Here is a 20,264-nt window from a genome sequence, read left to right as displayed (position 1 = left end):
TTTAGTGCCAGAGTTAAGTTTACAGTTGGACTCAATTGTAAAGATCTTTTCCAACCTAAATGATTCTATGATTCTTCAAACGTCACCAAAGTGAGGATATTTTGGAAAGATTTAAGTGTGTTGTTTAGACTACCAGCACTAATAATCTAATTATATCGCAGATTAGTAAGCGATATTAACAAATTTATTACCAACCTTCAGACTGTACAGCATACATTAAATGAATTTAACTAGGTTTTGATGTAAATCACATAAACTTGTCCATCTATTCTGTGTTGGTTACAGTGTCATGAGAATGAGGATGATTTGTTCATGATGAGAAAGACTCTCACTTGAGTTTGAGAAAAACTACAAAGCAAGTAAGATGCTGAAAGATGCTGCAGGGGCCATGGGCGTAACTTTATGTATTATACAGGCTTAGGGGCAACAATACCAGTCCTCACTCCTGGGGATCAGTTGTGCATTTGGAAGATCATGTCTCTAGTTAAGTAGCAGGAGTAGGGATTAAATATAAATCCACTCAGTTCTTAAGGATGGGTAATATTACCTTTTAGACAAAGCTGTAACAAGCTCATCAGCCACATGAGAGAAGCAGACTGACTGTGGGCTACAGTCTTCATTAAGCAGTAATCTTTCATTATGTTTATGGTGATACATTATTGCCCTACATTTTGTTTGATGGGTTAGACAGAAGATCTGGTGTTGGGCCACTGGATTGAGTGAGAAGAAATGAGAGTTTGCCTACCTTGCTGTAGCATGAAGTCTAAAGAAGAAACCTTGCAGCGGAAGGGTTCTTCGTCTCGCTGATGGCATGTGTGCATGGAGAGGTCTGACATCTCGGGCTGAAACCAGTGGTTTTCCATCTACCTGAATGAGCAACCAGTGAGGAATCTGAAACTTCTTTTTGTGGATGCAAGTCTGTGGCATAAAGAGGTCAGCGGGTGCTCTGAACCTGTGAGTTTATAATTGGTAGGAAATTGTAATTCAGACCCTCTAACCTTGGTTAGGTTTTAATATAAGAAAAGAAGAAGAGAGAAGGAGAGTGACCTGTGACTTTCAGGCAGACCGAGCACCTGCTGACAGCAATGCCTGGCTTTGGGTTTGGTGCTGCCTTTCAGCCCCTTGCTCCTACGTGCCCAGTCACCCTTACAACATCAGTTTTTTAAAATATTGCCCTGTTTCAGAACAGGTAGTTTCATCTTGTCAGGCAGCAGCAAATGTTAGTCTGAGGATCTTTATCCGTTTCCCTCCAACCACTGCTCAATATTCACTCCTTGTTTGGCTGCTGGTCTCCACCCTCAAAGCCAAGGGAAGTGAGAAAACATAGGAAGAGCAGCAAAAAGCACTCAGGTCTGTGACCTAAAGGAGATCTAAGCCTTTCCTTTGTGACCTGAGGAATTTAATACAAAGAGGCAGGCTGAAAAAGACTCTACCATGCACATCAACAAGCCTTGGAGGCCATGGGCACTGTCTCTCCTTTCAGTTCTTAGTACCAGGCTTTGAAACCCCATCGTGGTCACCAGGATCGTTCCCATTCTTCTGGAATAAACCATATGTTGAAGATATCAGCTATAAACATTTCAGCTTGGTTTCTGCATTCTTAGGCTTAAGCTGTGACCTAAGCAGGAACACTAAGGAACCCTCATCGCATTTTTGTTTGGTTTAGTTTTGTTTGGGTTTGGTGGTTGGTTGTTTGTAGTTTTGTTTGTTTGTTTTAACTTTTGGTGTGACTGTCGTATGCAGTGTATCTCCTATTATTGCTGCTTTTATATGCTGTTTGGTGTAGCAAGCCAAAATGTGTCTGCCACCTGAACCAACTGAAAGTGCAGCCTTTGCCTTGCAGATGTTGCCGCTGACATCAGCAGCTGTTTGGCGCTGACTCCTGGTAACACATGTACCACCCTCCTTGTGTTTTCAGGGGCTGAATGTTACAATCCAGCACATGGTGGTTTTACAAATCTTCTTTTATTTCACAACCCTATTGGCTACTACTGTCTGGATCAGCAGGTTACTTGGCTTGCCTAGATTAAACTCTGGAGTGAGAGCATTTTGTAATTATATCCCTCAGCTACAACTCTCTGGCATTCCCAATCTGTGTTATTTAAAAGAAAGCTGTTTCTTATGTTCTTTAATTTCCTGTACCAATGCCAGCTTACAATGGTGATTACAGCCTGACGGATAGGTAGGTAGACTGATGCTTTTAACTTTTCCAAATCAATGACACTAATTTTATTGTGATCAATCGAACGGCATCCTGTGAGGCTCCCGTGGAGGTTGTTATATTTATGTAGCTTGTTGCTGTCGTCCGTCCTCATGCATAAGAGGAGAGTGCAATCCTGTGAAATGCTTCCCTGAGGTAAAAGAAGCTAAAGATTTTACTAAAAAATCTGAAGGGGAAGGCTTAGTATTATACATCAAAGATGCTTCAGCAAAATCTTGAGACTCCTTAAAAAAAATCCTCAGAGGAAACAGTGTCAGTCGCAGAATATTATTCTCATGTGAGAGTCTTACACCTAAATTTCTGTAGAGTGGCTTTCTGGGAGGAAGCATTTTGTTTCCCTCTGTGTTTTTAAGGTGTTCCCACACCCCATGGTTTATCGCTTCTGATGGCTACAAAAATCAGCAAGCAAGAATACGGATTTGAAAAGTAGGGTATTTTGTCTGAAGTGTCTCTAGTCCCTGTAAGAAGGATATGAGCTAACATTAATAGCATTTTTGGGGTGGAGTTCATGCTTTTTGTGCTGAAGACACCTCGTTTGAATGCTCTTACACCTGAACATAATATTAGAGAACTGCGTACCCTCACTGCAGAGTCAGACAAATCTTTCCACACCAGCAATCTATTGCTGAGCAGAAAAGGTTTTAGAGACAAAGACAGAATGAAACATGATAAAATAGCTGTATTATAAACAGAAAATTGTATTCTGAGGTACCACTGCTGACTTTCACAGTCAGAGGAGTTGCATTTCCGTGTCCTAGGGCTTTCTAAGGAATTGTGATAAAGTGCTTTGAGCAGTTGTTCTAATGTTGTTCTGCATCCAAACAGATTTTTGCCAGGAAGGAGCATTGGCAGTGAACCTAAGAGTGATTTTTTTTAGCCTCTAATCTCATGGTGCCAAGAGGTTCCTATGAAAATACATCTAAGTGCAATTCTTCTTATATCTCTTTTCCTTCAGACTTTCTTGTTCAAAATGGTGAAGGGATTAAGAAGAAAGTCTCTCTCGTATTGGAATTAATGGTAAAATTTCCATTTTGCGTAAGATTTTAGGTAATTTATTCTAGGTGAAACCTAATTTCCAAACAAATGCCCCACCTAGGATTAAGTTCACTATTAAAGGAATCACCATCAAGTTTCTCACAGCCGTGTTCAGATGTTTTAGCCATTAGTAATAACGTTAAAACATGACCTGTGGGACCAGCTCACTGGCACCACTTGGGATTGGTCTTTCGTGGAAGACTAAGGAAAGTCCATCCACTTCTAGACGTGGTCGTTCATTTTCCAGCCAAGCACAGTGTGTGCGTTCAGTCCTTTTCTCACGACAAAAGGAAAAAGAGCTTTACAAAAATGGTCATGTTCTGTCTGGACACAACGTCTTAGCACGAGCGAGCGGAAAGGTTTTCCTTCTCAGAAACCCAGAGGATCAATTTCTGGGAGCTCTTGAAGAGTGTCAGCAGCGCATCATGGGCACCGTAGTCTGCAGCAGCGGATCAGAGGCAGAAATCTTGTGTATCTGAGGCAGAGAGTGACAGCAGATAGAGTGAAAAAGCTGCCTCAAAAAAGGACATGGATATACAACAGAGATTCAGTGTGCATCTGCATATTTTAGGGGAAGAAAGCTGAGATTTCTGCATTTGATGCTCTTCTAACTCTGTAATGTTACTGTGACTTTTATGTAACTGTGGCTCTTGCCAGGAGACAATAGGTAGTCAAAGTAGGAAACTTCTAGAAGGAGGCATTTGTAGGCTGGCGGGGAAAAAGGTTAGAAGCATCTCTCTTTTTCTTTCTTTGTGAGATATAGTTCCTATTGTCTACATTCTCAATTGGTATAAACTAACTTGCCTTTACCTAAGGCAACAGAATGACTTATTATATTCTCACTTTTGTGTTACATTTAATTCATTAAGCATCAACTATTCTTTTTCATTTTTATTGCTTCTTCTGAAGACTGCTGCAAACAGGGATATGCACACATTTTGCGATGCTTCAGCACTCCTTTTCTCTTTGTTCAAAGCAGACATACTTAAAAAATTGTGCTTGACTAATGATATGAACTTAAGCTTCTTAAAGTGTTGTTGAATGTCTGATGTTGGTGGCTGACACTGTAGATCTGTATGACTTGAAAACATAGCAATGTATTCTCATCTTGACATGCAATACAGGGTTGCTATCCAATGCTGTAGAGATTTTATTTATATCAAGATAAAACTAATCTTTAAAAAAAAAAAATACTTATTTTTTATACTGAGATGTACTCTGCTTTCTCAGGAGTTAATCTTTTGGGGGGATGGCATTTCAGAAATTACATTTAATTATTTAGCAAGTGATAGGTTGCATTAGTTAGCAACTGATAGGACAACAGGAAATGGCCTCAAGTTGCATCAGGGGAGGTTTATATTGCATATTAGGAAAAAATTCTTCACCGAAAGGGTTGTTGGGCATCGGAACAGGCTGCCCAGGGCAGTGGTGGAATCACCATCCTTGGAGGGGTTTAAAAGGTGTTTGGACAAGGTTCTTAGGGACATGGTTTAGTGCCAGAGTTAGGTTATGGTTGAACTCGATGATCTTGAGGGTCTCTTCCAACCTAAATGATTCTATGATTATATTTCTGTTACCACTATGCATTTTGATTTGTGGCAGTATTCTACTTTGGAAAAAAAATAGCAGTGGTTGAAACAGCCTATGGGTTATTGCTGGGGGGGGGAAATAAAGCTAAAAACTGTACACATTGGACACGCTCTACATTACTAGTGAAGTGCCTAAAATGGTTGGATATTACAATAATCATCCTATCTGGAAGCAGTTCAGGAAACCTTGATTCCTCCGTCCAACAGGCAGAACATCAAGCTCACCATCTGTCAGGGCAGAGGGTATTGCTGTTATCAAAATGCTGCCCGGAAGTTGATTACTCTCAGTGTCTCTGATCTCTGACAAAGTGCTTTCACAATCCCTCTTATTCCAACCATCCCTAGTTGTGTCAGCTGGAATTTGCAACAAATTGTACCGTGTCCATCTCGATCTGAAGCACAAGGAGAACAGAGGGAGCTGGTATTACTGCAAATTCTGCTGATCTGCTCCAGATAGTTCGATGCTTCCCACCTAACAAATTCCCAAAAACTGTTGGGCTCCAGGGCACTTAAAACATCCTTGATCTCGTATTCTCTTCCTATGATACATAATAATTCTTCACCTCTTCTACATGGCATTCTTCTCCTTTTCTGGTATATGGGGCTAGACAATTACTTGTGAAAACTCTTGAAGCTTAGTGAGAGCCAGTGAAATTCAGGCTATCTGCATGCCATTTAATACGTGAATCTGCAAGTACATTTTCCTGGCAGCAATGGAAAAAAATGTCATGACCTCAGACTATGGTGGTGAGTGGAACAAAGGGTTTCTTAGATTAAAGATTTAGTCCTTGAGGGGGGTGAGGACAAGGTCAGGCGTAGGGAGAAATCAGGAAGGTGCTCAGATGACACAGACTGATGTTATCCTGCCAGCGTCAGGCGATGTAACCAGAAAAGCAGGTTCACTGTTCACAATATTACCCACCACCGTAACAGGAGACACCAAATTTATAATTCTTAATTAGGAATAAGTGCCAAGAAAAATCATGTTTAAGTCCTGCTTAGGCACCTAATTCCGATCTATTCCAAGTGTCTGAAATGTTAGGCGCTCATTTGTCATTGCAGCTCAAGCTATGGTTACCGTTTTCCAGTTTATCCTATCAAAGAAAAAATAAAATTGCAAAGATCTTCGGTATTGTGCAGTTGGCATCCACCTGTTTCCTGTATTTCACCTACTGGAGGAATTTACCTTTGAGCATTTGGGCTTTTAACCAAGAGCATTCAATATGTTCCCTTGGAAATCAGTTTCTCCATGCTGAAGCCATTTATGATGCATTTCATGTATTGTCCTTTATGTTTTGCAGCACGTGCCCTGAGGGATATATATGTCTGAAGGCCGGGGAAAATCCCGACCATGGTTACACAAGCTTTGATACTTTTGGCTGGGCCTTTCTCTCTTTGTTTCGTCTTATGACTCAAGATTGTTGGGAACGCCTTTATCAACAGGTATGAGATTGTTTTATTACTGTTATAAATATATAACTACAACAAGATGATGTATTCAATACTTAAAGAAAGAATTGCTGGCTGTTAGGTAAACTGTAAACTGTGTGCGTTGTGGACAAGGAGCATCAATTGTTAATGGAAAAGTTGGTACTGAGAGAAAGATGTATTTTACCTGAATCTGAATAAAGATCACCACTCAGTGAAGATCACCACATCACCACTTAATGATATATATATTTTTTTTTTTTTGGTGGCTGGTGTAATATGAACTAATTTTTTGAGCTCAGCTCAAAAAACAACTAGAAAAGCACCTGTGTACTTGGCATATCTGTTTTTGCAAGGCATGGTAATGAACAGGAATTCAGCAGATGGCAAGACTACCTGGTACTTTTCAGTTTCTCTGATGCAAACTTTTCATTATGGTCAATTTATGCTCCTTTTAGCACATATTTTTCTGAAATGTATGTGAACTCTGAAGAACTACATATGATATTTTGCTACTAAATTACATGTTCTGCCCATAAAGCTACTGAGGATTTACTTCCACATCTCAAAATTGTAAAATTTCAGCATTCTCATAAGGAAATGAAGGGAGTTAGTGCTGATAGATACTACTCAAGATACTCAGGTAGACATCTTTGAAGGTACAGGGGATTTCAACTTCACATGTAGCCAGTTTTACAATTTCATTCTGAGAAATCGTAGAACAATGAAACTGAAAATTCTTTAAGCAACTGTATTCACTTACTTGGCACAAAGCTGCATGTACAACTCTGGAAGGCTGAAACTGTCATGGCAAATAAGGGTGAACATCAGTCCCTTTTATTATTTGACCTTATAATATCACACAGTGGTTTCTATCACCACCATCAAGTCACACACCATGAGACATATCTGTAATATAAGCTTGGCTTGTTGCCCTAGACTCCAGTTATGCCTATAAATCTGGTGGAGAACCAGGCAATATACTCAACAGCACCCAAGGTTTGGTTCTTCTTATCCTGAGGCAGATGTCTAAATAACTTTCAGACGAGTTGCACCCTAAAATTACCTTTTTTTGTCCCCATTGACTGTAAAGGACCTACATTGTAGACATCTGAAGGGATATAACATGAATCCTGCTTGGAAAGTTTCTATACACTGCACAAAAATAGATTGAGCTATCTGGGGGAAGCTTTCCCTGCAACTGATTGTAAGATTATATGTTCTCAAAGAAAACCAGCAGAAATATTTGGTAAAGGAGGAAAGCATTCTTCTTTTAGAAATGAATTTTACTGCAAGGCACATAATTTTTCACTAAGGTATAAACATTTATTGTTGAGAAGATTATTTCCTTGCATGGGGTTGTCATCTGTCATCAAAGGGATTCTGTTCGGGCTAGTAACAAAGGCTGAATTCAATTATATTGTAAATCTAAGTTTAAAAAACATGGCATTTTTTTGGTTTTGTGGGGTTTGTTTGTTTAAAAAACATTGTAAACAAGTGTCAGTGATTTTACCTTTGTGCTTCCAGACTCTCAGATCTGCTGGGAAGATCTACATGCTCTTTTTTATGCTGGTCATCTTTCTGGGCTCATTTTATCTGGTCAACCTAATTCTGGCTGTTGTGGCCATGGCGTACGAAGAGCAGAACCAAGCCACTATTGCTGAAACAGAGGAGAAGGAAAGAAAGTTTCGGGAAGCCATGGAGATGTTAAAGAAAGAGCAGGAGGTCAGTAAACTATGTGACGTGATTAGCCTTGGGTAATTTGAACGCATGGTACCTTGAGATTCACATTCTCTTTATTTTATTTTTATGTGATAACTGAATTAAGAGATTGATTGAAACCAGGTTAATGTTTATTGTCCTAAGCAGAGTTATTACAGTGCTTTCTAAACGAAAAATCACTGGTTTTCCTGCTAGGATTGGGGCCATTTACAGTTTATGTATCCAGAATTGTATTGGTTTAACTGTACCACGTGTGCCAGCAGAGGAATTTATGTTGGTTGGCATATAAGACATTTAAAGGATCCTGAAACTACACCTGTATTTGAGCACAGAACAGGTACTCTGGTAGCTCAACCATAGCCCCAGCTGAACTTCTTCCACCACCGCTTTAGCACATATTCATTTCCTCATTGTCTCATTCAAACTGCCATGAATATCCAGCTGTTCGATAATGAAGATGAAGATGTAGAATAACCCATTTAAAGCATGTAGGACTTCATACCTAAACAAGTGAACATGGAAATCTTGAGGTGAAGCTTTGCACATTATGCAAATGATGTGGATTTAATGTTATGTCCTAAGTTTAAACAAAACAGGGAGACCAAACGGTGAATGTAGCCATATAGCCTTAATAGCACTAGTTAATTTGCCTGTCACTTGTGTGGGGTAGAAAGCTGTCATTAAACAGCTGAAGAGAACATTTTAGATGCTATGAACAAGAAGACAATAAGAAAATTAGTCTGAAATAACATGTAACACTGTAGTTGACACAAATAAATCCTTGATACACAATAGAAACTAATATACATAATTTTCTTTCGGGTACACATGGCTTCAGGGCCTAATCCACAGCCCATTTAAATCCTTGGAAAGAAAACAGAAAATGCAATTTACCCTTGACAGAGTGCTAGTAGAGGCTTATACATTGTTTAAGTCTTTTTAAAGGTCTTCTTTGATAGTTTAAGTAACATAAATGCAATTTAGTCTATGTACAAGCACTTTGAAAAGAGTAAATTTCTGCCCTAAACTAAGAGAGCAAACTGAGCTCCAACTTGTACCTATTTTATACAAATTTTCATGTATTTTGACTCCAGCTGAGCTCTTCCTAATAACAGTCAACTTCTGTAGCCCCAGCTGTAATTAAAGATATTTAAGAATTTCCTTTCGAAGGCTTTAATTTCAGTTAAGCCTGTATGTACACAAAAAAGGAACATTAAGCCCTGAAAGTCAGAACGTGTCAAACTGAAGGTTGCTCATGAAAACCTAAATTGTTTGCATTTGTCTATATGTTTTATAACGTAGTCCTTCTTCAGCCGACCATACTATCATTTGCCTTGCTCAGTACAAAGGGTGGACAGTGCATGACTCAAGAGCAGCTCTTCACTTTCTCATCATTTGTTCTGTAGCCTTAGGCCAGCTTGAGCAGACTTCCCGACTCAGGCATGCAAAGCCTGCTTCAAAGACAAAATGACTACCGTCCTCAGAGGTTTTGTAGTGCCTCTTGTCACTGGTCAGACTCTGCGTGCTTCAAAAATACTCATTTGTATTTGCAATACTCCTGGAGAATTATTCTAACCTATGGAAAGCAAACATAGGAGTACAGCTAGCGTCCACCATGTTCACTAGTGAAGCCCAGTAAATCTGCAGATCAACCCCTAATATTTCAAATTAAACATCTGGAATCACAGAATCATTTCAATTGGAAGAAACCCTCAGGATCATCGAGTACAACCATAACCTAACCTAGCTCTAGCACTGAACAATGTCCCTAAGAAGAACAGGCTCAGGAAGGTGAACCAAGCTGCACCTTGCAGCTTTCAGATGTCCTTCTCCAGTGTTTCACTCTGGTCATCTCTAGTCAGTTTTAATCGTGCTCTGCAAGCCTTTTTCAAGATCTTGGTTTTAACTTTCTCACTGTACTGCTAAGTTCTTGCCTCAAGTCCTGTCTCCTGCATAGTCAGTGCTCATCTGAGCTAAGCTTTTCTTCCATCCTTCAACCACCACCCATCTTTGACAGACATGCCAAATCCCACACTCCTTTTCTTCCCCTGGGAGTTACTGTGGTGGGTTATGGCTTGCAATGCCAGAAAATCAAGACATGATCCAGCCAGAGGAACCCAACCAGAAAGTGTAGATAAGCAGAGACCTTCTGATCTCTGAACTGCCTGAAAGGAGGTTGGAGCATGGAGGGGGTTGGTTTCTTCTCCCAAGGGACAAGTGATAGGACAAGAGGAAATGGCCTCCAGTTGCACCAGGGGGGGTTTAAGATTGGATATTAGGAAGAGTTTCTTCCTGGAAAGGGTTGTCAGGCATTGGAACAGGCTGCCCAGGGCAGTGGTGGAGTCACCATCCCTGGAGGGGTTTAAAAGACACCCAAAAGAGGTTCTTATGAACATGGTTTAGTACTAGAGTCAGGTTATGGTTGAACTCTATGGTCTTGAGGGTGTCTCTTCCAACCAAAATGATTCTATGATTCTGTGAATTCAAGGAACAGGTAAGAAAATACTCAGAAACTGAAAATTAGTTTATTTTGCAGTAAGCATACAACATGCTTAGTAGCGCAACCTACAATATTTTCCAGATCAATAAAATATGATGGCAATCAGAAAGCGAAACCAAAACTCTTTAGACCAGCTTTTACACTGTGCAGTATAAAGAGTGCACAAATAAAACTGATAGGCCTGCTTGGGGACTATCAGTCAATTTATACAACTGGTCTAACACATTCCTAATCCTGAACTTAACACCAAAAGACTTGCTGAATCTTCATGAAGAGAAAGCACTTCAGCATAGCAATTAAATCAATTGACTTAAAAAAATAAAGAAAGAAAGAAAAAGAACAACCTAGACTGGTGTCTGAGCCCTGCTCCTCTCTGCTCCGAGCAGCTTGCTCGTGAAAGATATTTCCCACAGGAATTAAGTTTTGTTGTGCTCTCAGCTTGATAGAGCTACTGCTACTCCTTGAAATACATGATTGATTCTTTACACGACTGTTAAATGCCTTCACTTTCCTTAGACTGATGCTTGTGGGAGGAAGGGAGTATTTTACTGTGGAGAGCTGATTGCCTGTTTGATTCTAGTTGGTTACAGACAATAGCGGTGAGGATTCATCTGTTTCTCCTGATCTTGGGAACCTGGAGGGACTTTTTTTTTGTGATTCACTCACTTTACATGTTCCGGCTGGGGGCTCTGCAGATGGGCTTGTCTGCAGGCCACTGAGAAGCAAACGTCTCCAAACCTGACGTCATGCTTTGTGCTCAGAGCCCCCTCGCTGCTCCTGCCCGCACCAAGGATGGTGACCCCTTACGTTGTTGTGGACCGTGGCGTCCTCCCCGCACCTACCGATTCTTCCTCCTGGTTGCTCATTTGCTTCCAAAGCTGTGGCTTTGTGTGCTCAGGCTTTCATGTTCGGCTTCTGCTGGGTTTCTAGCAGCTGGTCTGTTATCAGTCAGCTCCTGCAGCAATCCCGCCCGATAGCCAGCGCAGCACCGAAGCACATGGCAAAGCAAAGTCCACCTTATCTCCGGTTAAGCCTGCAGTTTTCTCTTTGCATCTCTGATCGTCGCTGCCCGTGCTGCTCCGTGGGATAAGTGTTTACAAAAGCGTGCCAGCTGAAGTGCCTGCTGTTCCTAGCATCCCTCTGTGAGCGATTGATAGGGGAGGAAAGCTCCTGGCAGCCAGCTTGGCTCCCCTCCCGTCCAGCCCTCTCGGTCCAAGGGGCTCAAATCCAGGGGGGGCTTCATCTGAGGTTCCCCAGCTTGAGATTTTTTTTGACTGGCACCAAAATTGTTAGATCAGAGACTGTGTGAGCAGCATACACATGCAGGTGTGCTTCTCCTCTCATGAAATGTTGAATTTCATGTTGTGAATTTCATGTCAATCACATTATTTTATGCAGCTGTTCCTAATGCTCCATCGTTGGATCAGGGTGGCAGACCTGTGCATTTGTACCTGTCTCACTACTTCTTTATTTTCCTATGCCTTAAGGTAGAGGTTAGAAACAGATTAACACTGTTTCCATCCATGTTGGCCTTAATGTACTTAAAAGGGGCCTGTAAGAAAGATGGGGACAGACTTTTTAGCAGAGCCTATTGTGATAGGACAAGGGGTGATGGTTTTAAACTAAAAGAGGACAGATTCAGGCTGGACATGAGGAGTAAATTTTTTACAACAAGGGTGGTAAAACACTATCCCAGGTTGCCCAGAGAGGTGGTGGATGAACCATCCCTGGAGACATCCCAGGCCAGGCTGAACAGGGCTCTGAGCAACCTGAGCTGGTGAAGATGTCCCTGCTCATGGCAGGGGTGGCACTGGATGAGCTTTGAAGGTCCCTTCCAACACAAACTATTCTGTGATTCTGTTCTATGTGAGATAGTTTTATCATTAACGACCACTTGGAATTTTTTATTTATCTCCTATACAACCTTAAAACTTAGAATGAAAAATAATTGTTGAGCAGAGTAATTATTAGTTCTCACTGACATCCTGAACTCAAATAATACATTTTATGCCTTTTACCATCTTCTGTTTTAGGCACTAGCTGCTAAAGGAATTGATTCAATGTCGCTTAGTTCATTGGAAATGTCACCTTCAGCGTCAAAAAATGCAAAGGAAAGAAGAAATAGGCGAAAGAAAAAGAAATCTTTGGGGACAGAAGAGTATGGGGAAGACCAAAAGAATCCCAAGTGTGACTATGATGATAGTCAGAGGAGAATGGTAAGCCATGATCTGAAATGTCACTTATTTCACACTGCACTTTGCTGGATAGACCAGGCTCTGAACAGGCAATTAAGCTGAAAGTTTCAGCTGTAAAGAAGAATCAGATATTTAATATCATGACTGACCTGCAGACAGTCTCTGTTAGAACAGTGGAAGGAAACATATTAGCACTTTATTTTCAAAATGAATTTAAAATGCCCATTAAACATTCCTACAAATATATTTTGTTTCATTTTTTAAACCTTTTTTTGCTTCAAGATTACCCACAGTCTGGCTTATTTTCTTACTTTAATTTCATTCATCTGATTATATCTATCCTATCCCTCCCAGAGATAAAAAATTCTTAGAAGAAACCTGCAAATCTTGAAAAGAAAATAGAGCAGGAGAAAAGGAAGAAACTTATCTCTGAGGGCTTTTTAAATGCTATACAAAGGCATTATTAAAATGCTTATATTCCTTTGCTAGTTGCCTTCAAGTCAAAACTTTGAGGCACTTGTTTCTACTTTCTATTGCAAGGAAAAAAAGAGTGAGACTTGTTAAATAGGGTTTTATATAAATGTTACTGACATGCATGAATACGAATCTGCACATGCTGTATGTATCAAATCATCATAAATAGCTGCAGATAATTAGTCTTTGCTTAACTGAGGGCAAAGTTTAAATCAGTTTATTTTGGTTTGTTGAATAGCCATGTAATGGGCTAAGTCCTTTTACATTTTGTTGTCAGTGAATTTAGGGGTATTTGGCAGCCATAAAAAGCTCATAGAAAACATGTAAGTGATGTAACTAAATGTGACCAATTAATGACTCCCAGCTCACAAATCTTACACAGAACTGGATATCTGTAAACGACACGCATTTTTCAATCTAACAGTTATTGTTGTCATCTCATTGGTTGAGTGGGCCGTGTTACAAATTACACCTTCGTTAAAGCTAGAATTGCTCGTTAGCTTTATTCTGGATGTGCTTCAAGACACCACATACCAGAATGACCATGGATTGGAGCTGTGCATTGCCACTTTGTTTCTTAGATTAATATTACTTGTTTTCACTTTTCGCCCCTGGATGTCATACGCATGAGAAACATGGGAGGCACATTTCAAAGCTGTAGTAAATATCCTCTGCAAAGGCTGTGTCTGGCATGGTTGGAGGGAGCAAGGCTGAGTCATCATTCAGACGCTGTCTGAGCAGCTGGAGGTGTGTTGCCATCAGAAATCAGTCTCAACGACTGTGCCATGGAAACCCAGGCATGAATTTTTGACCAATTAAAATCTGGTAGCAATCCAAATGTGTTGTTTTTAGTCAGAAAAGGGCCCGCTTTTTGTACTCTTCTCTGTGCCAGTGTCACAAAATAGCATCATTACGTAACTCAGTGTTGTAAACTGTAGTTCAAATGAAGCCTGATTTCATTTTGTTTTGTGGGTGCTGTGGAGATCTGGCCTCTCTTCGTATATACCTGGCTCACAAGAAAGTCCTGAAGAAACTGAAAATTCTGTACATGCCAAAAAATCAAAATAATTTTCTGCCTAAATGCTCTTACTCCAATAATTTCCTCTTCAACATACAAGGGAAGGAGATAGACTTGAATTCCTTATGCATTTTCTGAACATCCTCTTTACTCTGCCAGGGTTTAGGTGTGTTCAGTCCTTGGCTACGTCTTGCTGATGCTCTGTCAGAGTTTCGCTCTCAGTAGCTGATGTCAGAGTTGGTCGTCAAGGCTGATGTTGAAGTATGAGGGCAGCTGCTGTGTACTGAGGTTACCTACCCCTTAAAGCATCCATGTGCATTGGGATAATAATTTTACAAACTAATAAATCATATCCCTCTTCTTGTTCTTGTTTTGGTTTTTTTGTTTTGTTTTGTTTCTTTTTTTCCTTTATCACCTTCTTCCGTCGTATTCTGCTTCTTCTTCTTCCCTCTTCTTCTCATTTTCCCTGCAGTTCATTTCCTGCCCTATTTCTTTATCTCTTCTTCTCCCACTGCAATGTTCCTTCCCCAGCTGTTATGAAGACGTGTGATAATGCGATAAACCGGGGCTGGATCCCCTTCCCTGCTCCTGCCTTCCACTCCTTGTGCTGTCTTCCCAGGTCCTTCGGCACTTATCAGATGGGGGGGAGTTAGAAGCCAAGGAAGTCTAACGCTACGAGGCACATGCCTCCTTGACCCCTCCTATTTTAGCACATCTTTAACTGTCAACTACTAGACAAATACCTAATGGCTAGCAATGACTATTCAACCTCTTTGCGGAGGTTTGGATACACGTGATTAAGTCTTTCTCTGAAGCTTTTGATTTAAAATGGAACTTACTGCTCTCTCCAGACCTTCCTCGCTCCTGAAAAAAAAAAAAAATGTTGCAAAATGTTGTTTCTCTTTCCCCTTTTTCCTTTCTGGGGGTTTCTAGACTCTCCTTGGCCTTAGTTATGGTCCCAGCGCACACTTGGTGAAGCGCAGAACCAGCCACGGGAGCATATTCAGTTTCCGACTCCGTGGCAGAGACACTGGCTCCGAAACAGATTTTGCCGATGATGAGATCAGCACTGCTGGGGAAAATGAAAGCCACCGGGGCTCTCTCTTAATTCCAAGATCTGGGAGGCGTCCGAGCGTGCAAAGTCAAGTGAGCCATAGTTCTCACCCTACTACTCCCAACTACACCCAGACGGGCAAAAGGAACAGCTCAGTGGATTGCAATGGTGTGGTTTCCCTGATAGGAGGAGGCACCGGGGCACTCAACCCAGACCCTACTTCTCCTGCAGGGTTACTGCTCCCCCCAGTTATTATGGAAAAGCCTGGGACAGGCGACCTGGTGAGTACTTTATAACTTTTGTATGTGATTCACGCTCTTGTTTCCTTCTGAATGTTGTTGGAGTTTGCTGTAATTGATATACGTGATTTGAGATCTGCAGTGAGAAACCCAGACTGAGCATCCTAGTCAGGGTGGGAAGACGAGGGGCTAAATCCCACAGCAACGTGTGTCTAGTGCTGCACGAGAGAGCTTCATGAATTCTGGTGACACTTACTCTTCAGAGCTGGCTGGAGGCAAATACCTAAATCTTGGGTTTGATAATTTTTTCTTGTAGGGACATTTTTTAAGTTGGTTTCTTTTGACGTTTGAATATCTGACATTGTCCAGTGGCTAGAAAATGACATTTTTAAAATGATTCAGTGTGAGTCTTACCATCTTGAGAGACTGTTTTCTCCCACTGGTTGCTAGCTGTTTGCCTCTAATCTCTGGTCTTCTGTGTAGCTACTCGTGGAGGGCTGTTCTTACAGTCCAAAGGTAAATCCAAGAAGGGGTTAGCATCCAGTTCAAATAACACGCAGGAAAGATGAGCAGATGATCAACAACTTCAAACCTTTTGCAGATTGCCAGGATCTTTGTCGCAAAGCATCACTGCTGCAAAATATTTAATAAGGCTGTAAATAAAACCATTGCAATTGATATCATTAGGACCCAAGCGTGACTTTACTTAGAAAACCATGAGATGGTGTTTTGGAAACAGCTGCTACACATGCAGGGCACTTTGGACAGGTTGCCAGTTTGATATGGTGGGACTTAATCCTTTTAATGTAGATAATCTACATTAGAGCTCATCATTCTCAAAAGTCTTTAAAGCAGTAGAGGTCTAGTCATTACAGTCAGTGTGGGCAGGATTTATTTCATCTTAGAGTTCTGAAATGTGTCAGAATAATCTACCTAAAAGTGCCTCCTTCTGTTCACTTTAACTACAAGGTAAATAACTCCATATTGCACATGTGTTAAGTCAGGTGATATGAAGCCCACTCAGAGCAATAAGGTGTCAAAGCCAGGTTACATTGATGGGGAAATGAGCAAATGCGATTCTAACAGGTATTAGGCAAAGTATTTCCTGAAGAGAAAGGTGAGTGAGATGGATCCTGGCCATGATGTCAGATTATCAGTAAATTGAGAAGGTTTTGTTGTTGTTTTCTTTTTCTTTAAAGCCAAGCAGAGTCTTCCCTTTCAAGTTTTTAATTTTTTTCCTCATCTATCTGGACATTCCCTGTAGTCCTGCAAATAGATTGTCACACTGCGCTTGACAGGAGCTGCCATGTCATGTGTGGGAAACTGGGTGGTGTGAGAACTACCAGTTTTATTGACAACTTTGAGGCTCTTACCACTTTCTCAGATGTTCACACCTTTGTCCTTTTAGGGCTTGGGTGTTCCCGTTTTTACTCTTGCAGACAAGGAAGATCAGTCCTGAGAGCAATCTCTAGGCAGCTGAGCATAAGAAAAACTATTTGTAGATAGCAGGGTTTTATTGCACTTAACTTGGTGTAAAAAAGCTGTGCATTAAAGGAACTGTGGAAGAAAGTTTGTGCATCTGTTAAAAAAATAATCTGTAAATAGAAAGGCCTCAGTAGATGAGCAGTTATGTTTCCCTTTTCTCTGTAAGGAAGGCAGCTCTGCAGGCTGCTGAGGCTCTCCCAGCTGTCAGAAAAAAAGCTTAACAAAGCATGAGAGCACTCAAGCTTTCACAGCAAATATTGGTATTTCCCAGGATTGGGCCCTGAGGTGACAGGGAGGCTTTGAGCTCTGCTGGCATTTCTTTTTGTTTGCCAGCTTCCTGCCTTTTTTAAAAAATGGATGTTGAAAATTGAATGGCCCGGGTGGGTGAGCTCACTTGGCAGTTCCCTGGTCATCTAGGAAATAACACCCAGGCACTATAGTAACAGATGCTCTCTCGGTGATGCAATGTGAAGGATGTTGTGTCTTCTGCAAAACAGGTTTGGTATCTAATCTATCCAGAAAATGTGAGCTGGAGTTAAAAGCTAATTGGCAAGGAGCCCGTTACGGTACAGATGTATTCGCTACAGGAACCATAAGTGCTGGGCACAAGTGTGCAGCCTCAGCTGTGGAGTGCAGGCAAAAGGAAACAAAAAATCCAACACCTCAGTGTGCTCAGAGATAAAGCAACATGCTTCTGGGCTTAGCATTTGACTATTTTCACCTTTTTCTTGTTAAAACTTGAAGCTGGGTTTGTTATTTGTTAGCAGCTCTGATTTCTTTCATAGTCTCTTCATATGTTTGGCGGAGGCGAAGGAAAGATGTTGCAGGGTAAAGTTGAAGTTTCCTCATTAACCCCACTGACGTTGCCACTGTTATTTATTTCATACGAGTGTAAGCCCATGGTGAAAAAGGACCCAGTTGGGCTCTTGTATCTTCCCTGGACAAGAAATGAAGGGTCGGTCTCTTTTCAGTGGTGCCCAACAACAGTACGAGGGGCAGTGGGCACAGGCTGAACCACAGGAGGTTCCATCTGAATATGAGGAGAAACTTCTTTACTTTGAGGGTGCCAGAGCCTGGCCCAGGCTGCCCAGAGAGGTTGTGGAGTCTCCTTCTCTGGAGACATTCAAACCCACCTGTACACCTTCCTGTGTGATCTGCTCTGGTGACCCTGCTTTAGCAGGTGGGTTGGACTGGATGATCTCCAGAGGTCCCTTCCCACCCCAACCAGCCTGTGATTCTGTGACTGGTGAGCAGGCTTGCTGGCCGTGGACAGCATGGTCGATGTCAAATGGCACCCATCTGTGCAGTCTTCTGCATCAGAGTGGTCCTGCCAAGTCACCAAAACCTTCAGTGCACAGCCTGAGCAAAAGGTGGGGCATCCTATCCTTTTCCAAAGAACCCATGCTTCTCTGCACACTTGCCACACCTATTGGTGTTCCCATGACACATAACAGCACTCACAAGGAGCGGTGGCAGCGTTGTTGGGGAGCAGCCCTTGGCAGAACAGAAGGTTACACTGCAGTGTTCAAGATAGAAAGCCCTCTGAGGTCATATGAAGAACAAAATAGTGCAGTATCAAAGTATGATCTGCAAACACCCTCCACAAAGGTGGCTCTGGGTCAGACAGTCTTCTTCTGTATGTGAAGGATAACAGGCGTTCAAGTCCAAGTGGTGCAGAGAGCTTGTCCCAAGAAACTCATGGTAAATCCTAGTTACTGTCCTGGAAATATTTGGTGTATCCTGCAGAGGACTGGTTCAGGGCTGGTCCTGTGCTCCTACCTGCTTTTTTCAAGTGGTGCAGTTGCTGATTCATCAGACTTAACCCAGTGTAAATAAGACACATGCACGACCTGGTGATTGTGCTTAAAGTCCTACTTTTTTCTGGCTTGACTTGAGACGGAGAGGTTTGAAAAAATGATGCATTTTTTATGATCCTGCTGATTGCTGGACCGGGAGTTATAGAAAGTTTGCATGTTATGCAAGTAACTTCAGGGCACACTACAAACTGAAGTTTCTGCACATTCTTGTAGTATTTGTTTGTAGCTATGTATTGTTGTGTCTTGGTGTGTCTTAGTGATTCAAGAGGTTAGAATAGCATCTCCCTTCACAAGGTATTGATCTGTTTCAACACAATTGGATTAAGTTAATGAGCTGTTACCTGGAGCTCAATTTATCTATGAGATCTGGTGAGGATGAGTAAGATGTCACCTGTGGTTTTCAAAAGTATCTTGAGGATTAAAAAATACATGTGGCAGCTCTCTTGTCTCCAAAAGCCAACTGGAGCTCTTTCTGTAACTCTCTGAGGATATGACAGTGTTCTTTTGGTTTAGCCTGACATTCTAATTACTTTGGAGATTAGAAGTGGCAGAAAAATGGACATGAGACTGAGGAGAAGGTTGTTTGCAGGTGGACAGCTGACTGTGGGCTGGTGGTCCCCACCGCTTTGTTCTCACCCACTCACCAGAGCTGCTCATCGGCCCAGCAGCAGAGCTGGACCACCCGTGACACGGCTTTGGGATGAGCAGCGAGGTGGAGGTTGGAGTTACCTGGGGTCTCCCTCTTGCACCTACAACCTTTCCTCAATTTTCTCTTGGCTGCACATTTTTTTTCAATTTTAGGAAATCAGAAATGCCGAGTATTGACAGCAGTGAAAACTGCTGGGGGATGAGCCCTTAAGATGGGCCAGGCTGCTTATTGACATCCCAAAAAAAGGATTTAGAAACTTACCTTTATATAATTTTTTTTTCCTAGTCTTTTTTCGGGGTGGGTGGGGGGGAAGACCTTGACTTCTTCTCACTAAGCATAAAACCATTTTGCTGACCACATTGGCTGGAGATTTTCTTGTTGACCCTAAAACTGCCTCAAGGTAAAATTTCTTTTTTCCCCTTCTTGCTTTACCACGGGACTGGTGAAAAAGGCAAAGTGTTCGCAGTTTCCATGCTCAGAAAAAGGTCAACAAAATAAGTCATCCAAGACTTGCCACCAGTAAGTCAAATGGACGAAAGCTGGTTAGCCCTCTGCCACTGTCACACAGAGAGCTGTCACCACGGCTCTGGTTTCCGCTCATTTAGAATTTTACTTCAGCACATCCCAAGTGTAAATCATTCTGATTTGACACAAATACTGCAAGCTGTTTCAGTTTACAGTGCATCTCTTCAAATAATCAAGTATCCACAAAATTAAATGGCCTCTTTTATAATGTTGTACGCTATTGTGATCACCTTCAATCTCATTAAATATTTGTGCTAGTGCCTTACTGGGTCCATTGTTCATGGTGTGCCCTGTCCACCTCTTTTTATGCTTG

The 20,264-nt window shown here is 41.5% G+C and overlaps 1 protein-coding gene across 8 annotated transcripts in view; it reads left to right on the top strand.

The window, feature by feature from the left end:
* Window positions 1-20,264, top strand: part of SCN5A (sodium voltage-gated channel alpha subunit 5) — a 216,986-nt gene that overhangs the window by 88,377 nt on the left and 108,345 nt on the right. For 5 of the 8 annotated variants that reach the window (XM_071805348.1, XM_071805344.1, XM_071805343.1 and 2 more), the window contains 4 exons: window positions 6,147-6,288; window positions 7,801-7,998; window positions 12,529-12,711; window positions 15,116-15,517. In XM_071805348.1, the coding sequence (XP_071661449.1) occupies window positions 6,147-6,288; window positions 7,801-7,998; window positions 12,529-12,711; window positions 15,116-15,517 (925 nt within the window). Of the gene's footprint in view, window positions 1-6,146; window positions 6,289-7,800; window positions 7,999-12,528; window positions 12,712-15,115; window positions 15,518-20,264 lie in introns of those variants that run through there. The other 3 variants (XM_071805346.1, XM_071805345.1, XM_071805347.1) reach the window with 2 other exon arrangements.

This window comes from Patagioenas fasciata, chromosome 2, assembly GCF_037038585.1.
Source record: "Patagioenas fasciata isolate bPatFas1 chromosome 2, bPatFas1.hap1, whole genome shotgun sequence".
Lineage (NCBI taxonomy): Eukaryota > Metazoa > Chordata > Aves > Columbiformes > Columbidae > Patagioenas > Patagioenas fasciata.
The sequence above is the reverse complement of the archived record's forward strand: the minus strand, read 5'-3'. Positions and strand labels throughout refer to the sequence as shown.